Here is a 15825-nt window from a genome sequence, read left to right on the forward strand (position 1 = left end):
ACATGTGAGTAATAAAAATAAATATAGACATTTATATTAGGCCAAATAGTGTTCCACACACTTTCAAACAGTTTGATTTTCATATCATTCTTATGAGTAACAATACTGTTATAAATAGCTCCTCCTTATTGAGCAATTACCAGTTCTTTACTCTGCAGGTATTATTTGAGTTCCTCTATCAGCCAGACACTTTGCGGTTGCGGCAGTGTTTCAGTGAATAAGCCATAACTGCCCTCACGCATCTTGCATTCACATGGAAGGAGACAGAATGAGATAACCGGAAGAGAGAAGGTGAGGAACCACTTTTCAGGGACATAGACATCGTTTGGCTAGTTTTGTTTTTGGTACCAGGCACTGAACTCAGGACCTTGTGCTTGCCAGGCGGGTGCTGTGCCCCTAAGGGATATCCTCAGCCCAAGGGACAAACCTAGAATGTATACTGTAGTTCAAACATGGTGGTCAGGGAAACTGACACTTGAACAGAATCTAAGAGGAAAGGTGGAAGTGACTCACAGCCCAGTTGAGGAAGGGGTTTTTCGAGCACAGCAAGAGCAAAGTAAGCTAGCAACATACTTTCTGATGGAATGCAGGATCAGCAGCCAGGTCGGTGCGGTAAGGAGAATCAGAACACAGAGCCTCTTAGGCCATGGCAGCACACTTGAATTTCATTCGGAATTATGTATCAGAAAAACCACTGTGGTTGCTGCATGGAGACAAACTCCAGGGTAGCAAGAATGGGAGTAAGAGACTCGGTTCTCAATCTCTTATTTTGTAGGTGAGGCAAGACACCATCGTAGCTTGGCTTAGGCTGTAGGAGTGGGAGTAGTTCCAAGAGGGTAGATGTCAGACATAGTTCAGAGGTAGAGCTGAAGCGATTTCCTGAAGAAATGCTTATGAGGTATGGATCATAAAGAAGAGACAATGCATGCCAGGTTTAGGGTACTAACAATTCTCTTGGTAAATGGTAACACTATTTGGTGAAAAAGTAAAGATCTGATGAAAACCAGGACTGCAAGAAGAATCTAGAGTTTAGATTTGGATGTACACAGTGTCAGAAATGTGCTGGATGTCTTTAAGTCCTCTGAACAATGCTTTAATATTTTCAAGAGTGACTGTGACTACCAATCCTGTTTCATAGAGGTAACAACTAAAGTTTGGAGGTCATTTATAATTTGCTACAATGACCAAGGATTTGGGACTGCTTTTGGAGCTCAAAAGACAAAATAGACCAGCAGGCTAAGACAGTAATGTATAATCAGTGGATTTAACCTGCTTCATGTTTCTTGAGGACCATTACATGCTTATACCTATTAGCTTCCTTAGCCAGGAAGGAAGAAACATGGAATGTTAGATGTTGCTACTCTCTAGGCACTTGTGGTACTGTAAGACAGTGCAAATACATAGATGACACTGAAATTATCAGGCAACAATTCAAAGCAGGTGATAACTGAAGGCAAAAGAAAATCACTGACGTAGTTTAGTGAAAGGGAATCACTGAGGACCAGTATGTGGCTTTAGCTGCTTTCTGAAAGATGCAAGAGAAATGTTTAACAATAAGGAGTGGAGGGAAAGCAGGAAATCATTGGAGTAGAGATTGCGCAGGTATAGCAGACATCTATCTAGCAATATCACTAGACAGTTGACTGGAGAAGTGGGAGATAAAGATGAATACGCATAGAAGACCACATTAGGTGGAGCTGTGAAAGTTGGGCAGAACCCCGTGGATTTTATCCTGTGGGAACTGGGAGCCAGTGATAGTTTCTATGTCCAGAGCTGAACCATTGTCAACATTCACCATTTCTTAACTAACGTTTTCCTAAAATGTTGCCAAACTCATGCTGCCAACACTTAGATTTTCCTTATATCTAATATTTTCACTTACAATAAAAATGATCACATATAACATCAAGGTGGATATTTTGACATACTAATTCTCCTCAGTTCCAAGCTCATTCAAATAATAGATTTTTGTCCAAAAAATTTATAATGTGAGGTTATGAAAAGTCCATTTCCCTCTTGACATTCTTCCTAGCAACTCAGCTGTTTTCTTTGGCTTTTATTAAAACAACCTTTGTGTGAACTGGCAATTTGTTTTGTAAATATCAATGAAAGCATATTTCAGAAAATATGGTAATAAAAATGAACCCAATTTCAGAAATATTCTTGCTGCCAGACATCAGTCTTCAGCTCATATTATGAGTATTTCCAGTAAGTCTTAAATACACATTAACATGAGAAATAGCTTACTGTTTAAGATCAAAAAAGTTGAAAAACCCTTCACTGCCTTTCAAAAATTGCTCAAGGTTTCTAGCCAATAAAAATCATTTCCCTTTCTGATAAACTACACTTCTAATAGTTTCAAGCATTTAAATTCAACTGAACATTTTCCTCTACTTAGACTCAGTTTATTATCATCTTAGTATCTATATATTTTATAGCTTTGAGTATTTAAGTGATCTGAGATATTACTATCTTAGCAATAGCTGTCTTGAACTCATATCATCTTTCCAAAACTTTGCAAGGTTTGTAAGCTTTGTCAAACACTTTAGGAACATTTTCCAAGTGGGCACAACTCAGCTGTGGTCACTAAGCTACATTTAATGAGAAAAAAATATTATTCTTCAACTAAAGGAAAGATTATAAGCTAAATATTCTAAAGAACTTTAATTTGAATGGCTCCTGGTGGTCAAATGAAATACTTCTGCATAGAAAGTACAGTATTTGCCTAGTTCTTCTCAAGGCACGATCACAATTTCACAAATCTGCTATGATGCCTTTTTTATAAAAATGCTTTTTATCCTTCCCCTTAGGAAAGACATCCTCGTCCTATAATACATAGTTCTTCATATTTCAAGGTAAGTCAGTAAATCAATTTAATGTTTGGTTTGAGCATATTTCATTTAACTAACCCCTGCTAGTAATTGTGTGACATATACAAAAAGTACCATGAAACCCAGGTAGTTGAACAAAATTCATACAAAATTTATGTTCAGATACCAACAAGTTCAAGAACTGAACATATTTTTCCCATAAGAAATAATAAAAAACCAAATAATTGGTTCTGAGGTCCAAAAATTACACATATAATTTCACTTCTCCAGGACTTTAACAAATTTTATATTGATTTCTTTAATTCTATGGTGGTTCTCATAGTTTTCTTCTTAGCTTTACTGCTGGTGCCATTAACTTTCTTTGGAGCCATGGTTATGACATTTTACACAAATAAAGCACAAAAAGCACAGTAATGAATGTTTTAATGCATCAACATAAGCTCTATATGTTGTCTGAGTAAGACTGGCGCTTAAACTGGTGTTACCTCTTTGTGTCCACAGTGAGATGTGAGGTGTGATTCACTCTATTCAGGTTTTTATTAGTTGCAGTTTGGTTCTACTATCAAGTGAAGTTACAAACACCAAGTGGGTTTTCTTGAACTTTGCTGATTCTGGCGCAGAAATTTCATGCTTCAGACCATTCCACACTGAGTTCTCACTGTATAAGATATGATGCCTAACAGCTCACGTTCTACTTGTGTTCTATAACATGTAAAATGATAGCAAATAATGTAAGGCGTTCTTTAAGTAATAAGTTATAAAAGAGTCCTACTATGGCTTATATGTAATGTTCTCCCAAAGCCTCATTTCCCCTGGGAGGTAGAGTTTGGGAATGACTGGACTGCGGGTGTGTGATACTGGATTAGTCTACTGGTTTTGTGTAGCTCTGGACGTGGATGATGTGAATACTGACAGGGGAAGACCCACTCTTTTTGTGAGTGGCATCAATGAATAGGCCTGTAGCCTTAATGGAATAAAAGTGGGAGAAAGGAAGGAAGCTTCCTGCTTCCTGCTTGTCAAGCCTCTCTGCCATGCTTCTCTGCCTTGGAGGCAGCCAACTAAGGACTGAAACCTCTAAAAATTGTGAGTCAAAATAAACCTTTCTTTCTTTAAGTTGTACATGTTGGCTATTGTGCCCAGTGACAAGAAAGTAACCAAGAGAGATTCTGGTACTAAGAGTGGGGTCATTGCTGTGACACTACCTGACCCTGTGGTTCAGAAGGAGGAGTTTGGAAAGTTTTGGAGATGCTGGTGGAGAGGCAGCCACAGAATGCTGTGAGCTGAACTTGATGGGAGATTCCGGTCAAAGCTCAGAACACCAGAATACTGATAGAAATGCAGCTGAAAAAGACCATGTTCAAAAGGTTTCAGCTAGGAACAATGACTGCACTGGCAATTGGATTCCAGGCCATGTGTGTTATGATTTGGCAGACAACTTGTCCACATTCTGCTCATGTCCAAAGACATTTCTGGAGACTGAGATTAAAGACGGCAGACTGAGTAATCCAGTGGAAGAAACTTCAAGGCAGTCTAGCATTGAGGTGGTAGCATGGCTACTGTTGGGGTTTTTAGCCATCTGTACCTTGAGAATCAAGAACAAACTGCACAGCCCAATGATGACGGTAACAATCCAGAAATCTCCAATGCCGCTTTCCCCATAGAAACATTAAAACAAACAGCAATATAAAAGAAACAAAAAACAAAATCTAGAGACTAAATAATTCTCTAGAAGCTATAAAACTAGTCAAAGAGCTATGGGAGCCAAGTGAGCGATCAATCCAAGAGAAAGCAATAGTCAATCAGTAGGCAACTCCAAGAGACTTTTACTTTCCTTTGCTACATATTCTCCTGGGGTCATAGCCAGTTCAGGAGGAAGAAGTCCAGTTCTCGCTTCCCTCCTATGGTCTAAAGTACCAGAGCAGAATTTATTTGCAGTGTTCTGCTAATTAGCATAATTAGCAAATGCCCTGCTAATTTGCCTAAATCTTTCATACCAATCTATAAACATTGAGAGAGATGGCTGATTTTAATGTTTAATTTTTAACAAAAAATCAGAAGTTATGCAGAGAAACAGAAAAACATGGCCCATTACAATCAGTAATACAGTTCTTTTAAAATTTTTTATTCTCTTTAACATTAAAAAAAAATTAGTAATACAAGTTTCCAAAAACTGTCCCTGAAGAAATATGTCCACTGGGTTTACTAGACATGTATTTCTAAAGGAGAATACAAAGAACTAAAGGAAATTAAGGAGGCATTATATAATCAAATAAGAACACCAACAAAGGGATATGAATTATAACAGGAAATAAATTTGAACTGAAAAATGTAGTAATTGAGTAAAAAATTTCACTCGATGGATTTAATAGCACATTTTAACAATCAGAAGTTTTCAGACTTGAAAAGGGGTCATTTAAAATTATAAAGTGTGTGGAGCAACAAGAAAAAAGAATAAAGTAAAATGAGAGAAACCAAGAGTCTTAAGAAAAACCATCAAGCAGGTCACTTGATACACATGAGTCCCAGAAAGATAAGAGAGTGAAAGGAGTTAACAGATCATTTAAATTAATAATGGCTGAAATTTTCCAAAATGTGAGGAAAGACATAGATTTACAAACCTTAGAAGGGTGATGGTGAACCTTTCAGAGGCTGAGTGCCCAAACTGCAACCCAGCCAAGGATGTAGATTAGTGGCACAAGTACCTGCCTGGCAAGCGCAAGTTCCTGAGTTTGTTTGCAGGTACCAAAAAGCAAAGCAGAGTCCGTATTGCAACCCAAAGCCCACTTATTTACCACAACATGCCAACACTGAGATTAAACCTGAATACTGAAGTTTTCGCTTAGAAAAAAAAAACGCATATATTAACATCTTTTGTCTTAAAAGAAAAACACAATAACAGCTTTCAGTGACACAATTTTTAATTGAAAGGTAAAAGTTTGCATTTGGCGGGTTTTTGCACAGTGAATGTGATCTTTGCTATTGAAACCATGCTGATAATTTGTCAAACCTTGACTCATATTTTGTTAGTTTGAAGGAACATGTGCAGCACTCAGATTATCTGTTAATTTTTTTTGTATCAGACTTGTATAATTTAAAGCTGAAATCTGCAGCTTACAAACATAAGATGATCCAAATAAAGTGAGAAATGCAATTCCACATGCTTAACATTATTTGAAAGAGAATTCAACACTTATAGATTTCATTTTCAGAACTGCCAGCTGTGTTGTTCTTTGTCACCCCTTTACATGTTATCTTCTGTCTTCTCAAGTGTGAGACCAACGTGATAACCACTACACTACGGGAACAACTTGTCTTCTCAAGTGTTGACTGCAGGTCACAGAATTGATTTTTCCAGATAGAGCTTTCTCAAAATTCTAAGAGCTCCATTACCAGATTTTCAAAATTTAACCAGTGTAAGCCAGTCAGATCAAATTCTTCAAATTTAACTTTATCTTAGGGCGAAAATACAGAACTGTTTCCACGTTATAGAACTGTCAAAATCTGTTAGTAAAATTCTATCCATTCTGATTTTGTTTCTTCACGATTTAGACATGGTATGCTGTGTATCTCAAGAAGTTTTTCTATTTCATCTAGATTAGCCAATCTGTTGCCATGCAATTATTTGCAATATTCTGACAATCTTGTTTATTTCTGTAAAATCAGTACAAAAATTTCTCTTTGCAGCTAATTTTCCTACTTGATTTTTCTTTTTTCTTAATCAATCTAGTTAAGATTGTCAATTTTCTTAATTTATTGAAGAACCAACTCTGTTACATTAATATTCTATATTGTTTGTGTATTCTCTATTTTATTTACCTCTGTTCTAATCTTTGTTATTCCTTTCATTTTGATCGCTTTGAGCATAGTTCATTGCTTTTTTGAGCATAGTTGAAGTATGGTTTTTATTCATCTTAGGGTGAAAGTTAGTTTAATGATTTGAAATTTTCTCTCTTTTTTTCATGTGAGCATTTACTGCTATATATTTTCCTCCTAGCTTAGACTTTTCTTCATTCAGTGATTTTGTTATGTTGTGTGCTTTTGTTTTTACTGGTTTTAAGATAGCTTTGTTTCTCTTGTGATTTCTTCATTAACATCATTGTTTTAAAATCATGTTGTAAATTGATTCTCCACAATAGTTGTAAATTCATCAAGTTTCTATCAGCTGTTGATTTTCAGTTTCATTCTATTGTGATGAAAAAATATAGTTTGTATAATTCAGTCCTTTAAAATGTATTAAGACATATTTTTAGCCTAATATGTAGTCTGTCCTCGAGAATGTTTCATGGATATTCAGAAAAAAAGCATACATTCTGCTGTTGGATGGGGAGTTCTTCACGTGCCAGTTGGAGTCAATGAGTACAGAGCTCATAATTGTTTACTTCCTTATTAATTTTCTATTCAGTTTTATTCATCGTCAGTGATGAGTTAAGATGTCCTGCTATTATTATGAAGCTGCCTATTTCTCCCTTCAGTTCTGACAATATTTTTAGTACAATGGTGCATAAGTTTATGAACTTAATTTGTTTTACAATTTGGGGGAAGATGGCTATGTTTATGTTTGTGTGGGGAAAATGGCTATGGTCATGTTTGTCACCCAATGTGGAGTTTGCAAATGCAAGCAAAATTTTGCCAAACACTTTTATTTATGAACTGAATTGTTTGCAAACAACAGCATTCCTAAACAAATATTACTGCAGTTTTAGAAGTTCTCATGTTTGGTGCACTTATGTTCATAATTTTTTTTATCTTCTTGGTGACCCTTTTATCATATATAATATTTTTCTTTGTCTCTTGTAATGGCTTTTTGCTTAAAATGTATTCTGTGTTATGTTAGCATAGCCAGCCCTCCTGTCCTTTAATTGCTTTTTGCGTGGAATTTTTTTCCTTCTTTCACTTTCAATCTATGCATGTCCATAGATCTAAAGTGAATCTCTGCAAGTCATATATTGCTGGATCTTGATTTTTAAAAATCCATTCCACCAATCTTTGACCTGGTAAATTTAATGCATTTGAATTTAAACTATTTATAGGAAAAAATTTATTTTGGCTATTTTGTTATTTGTTTTCTGGGTGTCTAATATTTTGTTTGTTCTTCACAATCTCCATTACTGCATTTATTTAGACAGTTTTCTGGAGTGATATGTTTTGATTCTCTTTTGTGTATTTTCAATAGATATTTTCCTTGCACTTACCACAGGGATTACATCCTAACATCATAATGTTATAACATTAAAATTGATATCCACTTAAATTCCATTGCATACAGAAATTCTGTTCCTTTACAGCTTCACTGTCCCACAAACTTCATGCTATTAGAGTCAGAAATTACATCTTTATATGTTGTGTATCCACTGGGCTAGATTAATAGCTATGTTTATGCGTTTCTTTTTAAATCCTATTGAAAATAGAAAGTGAGTTGCCATTCAACCTTATAATAATACATTTTTAAAAAGTGTATTTATCTAAGTATCTATGTTCCCTCAGAAAACATTATTTTTGCATGCCTTTGAGCTACTATTTAACACTCATTTATTTCAACCTGAACAACTGCATTTATCATTTCTAAAAGGGAATATCTAGTAGCAGGGAATTTTCTCAGCTTATGTTTTCATGGGAATGTGTCTATTTCCTCTTTAGTACCAGGACACATTTTTTCTGAATACAGAATTCTCAGTTGACAGTTTTCTTATTCAGCAATTAAAATACAACTCCCCACTGCTTTCCGGTCTGTAAGGTTTCTATTGAGAAATTAACAATCTTAATGATGGATTGTACATGTTATTTTTTATTGATGTTATGATTCTACTTTTGGCTTTTGACAGTTTGCTTATACTTTAGTATAAGTCTCTGTCATGTAAGGAGTGATCAAATACATAGTGAAAGTTCAAATTTTAAAAATTTGTTACAGTAGCAAATATATTGCCATAATCTTCCTCAGGGAAGAATACCTCCCCTTACTTCAAACGCAGTTATCCCATCGTTCCTCCTACTTTCTGATGCAGTTCAGGAAGTCTTACTTTATAAGTGCCTTTACAAGATCTGATAAAAAATACCGTGAAGGCTGCTGCCAAATGCCGTGCAATAGCAAAGTAAATTTGTAAAAACATTACTGTGTATCCTCATCCACTTTATTCACTGGATCTGGTATTACTTCTGGATCTTCACCAAAGTCAAAGTGACTATGGCAGGCAAATAGTTTGAATCAATTCAAAACAACAAGGCACCCACAACAGCACAACTAAAGACACTCGCGAATTTGGAATTTGTTAAAATTCTCGGGCCGTGGTGGCAACCCTATAATATGCATGCCACAGTGGGCATACAGAACCTCTCTGTGCACACACAAGCCAAGTCACCTCAGCACTGCCCAAGCAGATCACGGATCACGTATGGGCGATGCACACGATTAGAAATGAGAATCGGCAGCACGTGATGACATCACGATGTGCTTTCGCATGGCTGATACACAGCATACCATGTCTAAATCGTGAAGAAACAAAATCAGAATGGATGTAAAACTAGTAAGGTGATTAAATCAACTACCAAAGCCTTTAAACAAAGAAAAGCCCAGGAGCAGATATCTTCATTGGTGAAATCTACCAAATACCTTTTTTTAAAAAATAATTCTTTCCAAATTCTTCCAAAAAATTAAAGAGAGCTCATTTCCAAATTCATCCTGAGAGGCTGATTCCAAAGCCAGACAACATGGTATGAAAAAAGCTACAGAACCATATCTTGTATGAATTTTGCTAGAACAAAATGCTAGCATATTCAACAGTGTATCAGAAGGTAAATACACCGTAACCAAATGGGATTTATTTCTAAAATGCAAGGCTGGTTCAACATATGAAAACTGATTTATGCAAATATAAGGTAATTTGTCAATTTCACTGAAATTAAGCTGAAAGAGGGCAAGAAAAAATTTAAAAATTTAAAAATCAATGCAATACACTACATTAATATAACAAAGGAATAATCCCACATGCTCCTTTTCATTTATCCAAGAATACCAATAGAGAAAATTCAACATCCTTTCTAATAACATTCCGCAAACTAGGGATAAAAGAAAACAATTTCAATGTAATAACTGCCATGTTCAAAAGACCTAAAACTAGCATCATACACAGAATAGAAACCCTAGAAAGAGACATTTTTTTATACTGTATGGTTAAATGATTTTTGACAAGGATGCCCTGACAGTTCAATGCAGAAAGAGTAGTCTTCAAAAATGGTGCTGAGAAAATATCCAGAAGGACAACAGCTGGTTCGAATGAGACCTCTAATCCTAGTTTTTTGAGGAATATCCACACGGTTTTCCACAGTGGTTTCACCAGTCTAAACTTCCACCAATAGTGGAGAAGAGTTCCTTTTCCCCCAACAGCCAAGCCAGCTTTTGTTATGGGTTGATTTCTTGATGATAGCCACTAGTTCTGGAGGTGAAATGGAATCTCAGTGTTATTTTAATTTGCATTTCTTGAATGACCAGTGATGATGAACATTTTTTCATTAATTTCATATCATCATTTTGAAATTATGTATCATTTTTATTGTTTTTTTTTCTCCTCTCTTTAAAAATATGGTGCTGGGAAAAATGGAAAAGAGTGACGTGAGACCTAAATCTCAAAACAAATATAAAAAAATTACTCAAAATGGATCAGAGACCTATGCATAACAGATGAAACAGAACTCTTAAAAAAACATAGAATATTGGACTTGTTTATGCTTTGCTGGATATAACACAAAGCACATAGTCAATAAAAGAAAAAAAGGTAAGCTGGCATTTTTAAAAATTAAAAATGTGCATTAAAAGAGATTTTCAATGAAGTGAAACGTAAGCTGTAGAATGGGAGAAAATATTCGTGCATCATATATCTGATACTGGTTAATATTTAGGATACACACATATTTACAACTCAATAATAACCAAATGAATCAATTTAAAATGAGTAAAAGCAAAAGAAGATAAATAAATGGCTACTAAGGAGAACTTGCAAATATGCTCTATGTCACTAATCATTAGGAAAATAAAATCAAAACAGGAAATATCATCATACAGATATTAGGATGGTTATTTTTAAAAACCTGCCAAAAAAGAAAACAGTACATCAAAACTTGTGATAACAATGTGGAAAAAAATTGAACCTTTGTGAATTGCTGGTGGGAAATTAAAATATAATCGTTGTGATTCCCCAAATACTTAAATGTAGAATTACCATATAATCTGGCCAGTCCACTTCTGCATATATATCACAAAGAGCTGAAAGCAGGGGCTACAACAGATTTTTATACAACTGTGCCAATTACAACAGTATTTATAATAGCCATAAAGGAAAGAGCCAGTGTTTATCAAAGGATATTCAAATAGTCAAATAAAATGTGATATATATATCATATGTATATATATACATATATGAATATTATTTAGCCTTGAGAAATAAGGAAATTCCAACAAGTGCTACAGAATGAATGAATTTTAAGGACATCATAATAAGAGACATAAACTACTCACAAAAAAGGCAAATATATATGATTACACATATATAAAGTACCTTCCCTAGTCAAATTAATAGACCGAATGTAGTACAGTGGCTTCCTGGGGCTGGTGTTATGATTTGAACATCGCCCTCCAAATTTCATGTTGACATTACATTTAAGAACTGATTATGTAATGAACACACCACCCTCATGAATGAGTGCAGGAGTTGGTTAATTATTATGGGAATAGGCTCCTGTTGAAGAAGGAGTTCAGCTAGATTTTCCTTTTTGTCCTTTGTTTCCTTGCTCTGTGATACACTCCACCATGTAATGACACAGCTGGAAGGTCCTTGACAGACAACAGAGCCATGTTTTTGCACTTAACTAGCATTCAGATCTATAAGAAACACATTCCAGGTCTTTTAAAGTCACCCAGTCTCAGATGTTTTGTCATAGCAACACAGAACAGAGTATGACCGCTGGAGAGAAGAAGGAAATGGATGTTGATATTCCTCAACAATTACTCACTGCTTAGGCTAACACCTAGCCCTCTCTCTGTGTCCAGTAGAGTCTACCTTACAACTGCATGGAAAAATATATTCCAAGACCCCAGACGATGCCCAGAACTGTGGGTGGGACTGAGTCCCATAATTTCATGCCTTTTTCTTCTAAGCACTCATCATGCACTGTGGTCATAACTTTTGCAGTTCAAAGTGAGATAGCAAAACTAACACAAACTTTTTTTTCCTTTTTCACAATAACATAAAATATTCATTCTTAAAGTAGATTTTTGCGACCTCAGTGTATGAATTTTTTCCTTTATTAAATCAAGAACTTTCACTTTTTCACTTAGAGAAAGTAACTTTCAGCATCTCTTTGACATATCTGAATTGCCAGCATCACTACTCACACACTTTGGGCCTATTAAGCAGAATTATAGCAAAATGAGAAATTGAAACTCTTGTGTACTGCATCAAAAGTGTGATATCATACCAGTCTATTTGACAACTAAAATGGCTACTAAGTGACTAACGGAGAAGCAGCATACACAGTATGGACATGCTGGACAAACAGACCATTTCATTTTTTTTTTCTTTTTCTGTTTTTTTGAACCGGGAATCAAACTCAGGACCTCACACTTGCCAGGCATGCGCTGTGCTGCTGAGCTATATCCCCAGCCCCAGATGGTTTATTCCTCAGGTGTGATGGAGCAGGATGATGTACGATTTTGTCACACTGCTCATAATGTCAGTGCCATTTAAAATTTATGAGTTTTTAATTTCTGAAATTTTCCATTCCATATTTCCAGACTGAGGCTGTCTGAGCATCAGTAAAATCACAAATATACCACAGTTGAAGAGAGGGCTACTATATCAAAGCACTTCTGCCTTCCTATTGCTGCTTGAGATCATAAATACAATGTCTATATCACATACATACTTACATTAATGTGTATTTTTACATTCTAACATCCAGTATACCTAAATATATTATTTTCAAAATCTAACTTGAGGTATAATGTTTCACATATTTCAATAAGCTAAGTGTTTTGATAATGGAAATACCAAAGGCAGTAAATAAATTAGTAATTGGCACAACTAATTTAGGGGCAATTTATACCCAGAGTAATTGGACCTATTCCTTTTATTCAATCTAAATATCCCAGACTTATTTGAGGCAAATATTGATGTCCTTATCTAAAAAAAGTTCCCCCTTTATTTTACCTATTCAAGTTCTTCCCATTTTTAGGGCCCAGCTAAACAAAATTTTGCAAAGCATTTCCTGGCTATACCAGTTGGTATTGATTTTACTAATCTCTAATCTCTATCTGATCATTTATTAACATCTCTATCTAACATTTATTAACACCACCATAATCACCATTCTATGAACAGGTTGCTTTATATTATTTGCTATTATTTTATGTTTAAAGATCAAATAAATTCTACTAAAAATTAAATATTCCATTTCAAAGCCAATCCAAATAGTGAGCATATTTATTCTCTTTAAAGTCTAGGATAGCCGAGTATGCATAGGAATTTAAATCTACCATTACTCTTGTATTCTGCAGTGAGTTAATCCTAAAGACTGGCTTATGGAAGACTGGGGAATTACTTCCTTCTCTCCTACCTCCAACACACACACACACACACACACACACACCCCTACTGTATACTCAAGCACACATATCAATGTAGGAGTAACAACTGTATGGAAAGAAGCACACTAGGATCTAAAAAATAAATAACGCTTTCTGAACACACACTATTTAACACTTTGCTAAATCTTATGAATAAAGAATTCACACATCCATAGTCATATTTAGGCTGAATTCAGAGTTTGTTAAACTGCTGGCTAGGGTATGACTCTTGCCATTGTCCTGTTGGGTTAATCTGGAAATTTACCATTTGAACAGTTACAAAACCAAGCTAGGAAAACATACGGGTGGAGATGGAAGGCAACTGTCTTCTTGGAAGATGAAAACATGTACTACAACAAACCAAAGAAAATTGAGTTCACTCTTTGTAGTTAAAACTACATATTACTTTAGTTCAAATTCTTTCTATGAGTACATAAGATTTATTGAAATTATATTGTTTGAGTAGGATCAAGACAGCTGAATGTTATTTCAGGTTTTCAAGCCATAAGAAAAAATAGTGCCTTTAGGTTTTCCCCTCGACTAGGAAAATTATAGCTTCATATTTGCAACACTAAAGCTAATGCGATGTCAGCGCCTCCATCAAACTCTGTTGTTCAGCAGTTTATAATTTAAGCAGAAAATGTTCACTCCAAGCTCAACTTGGCCTAAATAATCTCAAAGAAAATGGACAGAAAAATACATTGGCTAGTTCTGACTTAGAAAAGCAAAAGAGAGAATGCTTTCACAAAGTGCTTTGAAAAACATCTTTGAGAATTTGAGAATGTAACTGAGGATTACTGGGTTGACATCCTCCATTTCTAAAGTTATAGAATGGATCCAATATCCCATGTCACACTAATATCAGTAGTGTCATAACTATGTTCATGAAATTCTTCATCAGGATCTGTTTCTGTATCAGAGAAAATGACCATCCACAGAGAAAAAAGAATTATAATGGGAAATAAGAATAAAAAGGTAATTTTCCCACAAGAGTGATACAAGACTTCAGATCCATTTCTCCTTTAATTACAAACTCTCAAGTCTACCATATACACATATATAAAATTTAAAAAGTTCCCATTTTTAAAAGCAGTTCACAATGGCAGACTGTAATTTCCTCTTTCCAAATGCCTACTTGACATAAAAACAGCATAGTAGAAGTGCCTGGCAAGCGGAAGGCTGTGAGTTCGATTCAGGGTACCAAATAAATCAATACATAAATGAATAAATAGGAAGAAGTGGACTTCCAGTTGCAACCAACAGGACCTATTTGCCCTGCACTTGCTGAGGTGGGCAGAAGTTAGTTCTGGGATTGCATGTCTTTGAAGTCTGGTGGCAAGTGGGCTGCCAGAGCATTTGTGGCAACTGTACAGACGAGAGAGCCCCTCTTTGCTCTGGTCTCCTACAGCTTCAAAATGCATCCAAGCCTTGATACAGATGCATCAGGACATTTTATAAGTAAGACATCCTTTCCTATCTGAGGAAGACTCATTTGATAGGCCTTTGTCTTAGGCTCTCTCTATTTTTCATTCAGCACTTATTAAAGTCTTGCGTTGGGCCAGGCTGCAGATGACAAGATTCCCATCCTTTAGAGGTCGTTAAGGGGAAGCAAGTAGTTCATAAGAACAACTCTAGTACAACCGTGAAGTGCCAGCTGGACTTTAGGGAACAGTGCCCTGGGGTCAGAGCACCACCTTCGCTTCCCCAGCACTCACAGGGCACCACCGTTTGAGGGCGCCCAGCTTTGTCTGGCAGGTATTCCCTTCTTCTCTTAACGACACTCCTTTATCAAGCACTCCCGCTCAGGGGACCCTGGGTCATTTTGTGAGCGAAAGCCACATGGGAAAGTGATACAAAGTAAGACAGTCTTTTAGCTTTCAGAGAGGGTGGCGTGGCGTCTGGCCGCGGGGTGTCTGACTGGGGTTCTGCCTTTGCCCAGGGCAGAGAGGACTTTCGAGGCTCAGGGCTCACCTGATTCAAGTGTGCAGCTATCAGCGAAGGTTCCCATATCTTAGAACTGCTGCTCGTAACCCCACTTTTCTCTTTCTTGGGTGCCATGCAAACGCCAGGAGCATTGGTCTAGAAACTGGGCTCAAGCCCTGCCTAAGCGTCCCTGCTGCATGGCAACGAGGCCACGCCCATTCTGTAACAGATTTGGCCCCCTCCCCCAACCTCTCCGGCTCCTCCGGTCAACCGCTTCCGTCCCCTGGCAACTGAGTTTCCGGGAGCTGCCGCGTGAGGGCGGGGCTCCCGAGACTTTAGGCGAAGGAGCGGATTTTTCTTCAGGCAAAGTGCATGTTGGAGGAAGATGGGGGCCTGGTCTGGCCTCTGGCTGGGCAGGTGTTTCTTTTACCCACTTGGACCCTCTATTTGTTTTGG

At 36.4% G+C, this 15825-nt stretch overlaps 1 protein-coding gene across 7 annotated transcripts in view; it reads right to left on the reverse strand.

The window, feature by feature from the left end:
• Spag17 (sperm associated antigen 17) overlaps window positions 1-15599 on the reverse strand; it is a 218993-nt gene extending 203394 nt beyond the window's left edge. For all 7 annotated transcript variants that reach the window (XR_001234871.1, XM_013516486.1, XM_013516484.1 and 4 more), the window contains exon 1: window positions 15418-15599. Coding sequence is in view for 6 of the 7 variants with exons in the window: in XM_013516486.1 (XP_013371940.1) it covers window positions 15418-15504 (87 nt within the window). In the remaining variant the exon portion in view is untranslated. The remainder of the gene's footprint in view (window positions 1-15417) is intronic.
• Between the last annotated feature and the right edge of the window lie 226 nt (window positions 15600-15825).

The sequence above is a fragment of the Chinchilla lanigera genome, unplaced genomic scaffold (genome assembly GCF_000276665.1).
Source record: "Chinchilla lanigera isolate Chin_1 unplaced genomic scaffold, ChiLan1.0 scaffold00034, whole genome shotgun sequence".
NCBI classification, from domain to species: Eukaryota; Metazoa; Chordata; class Mammalia; order Rodentia; family Chinchillidae; genus Chinchilla; species Chinchilla lanigera.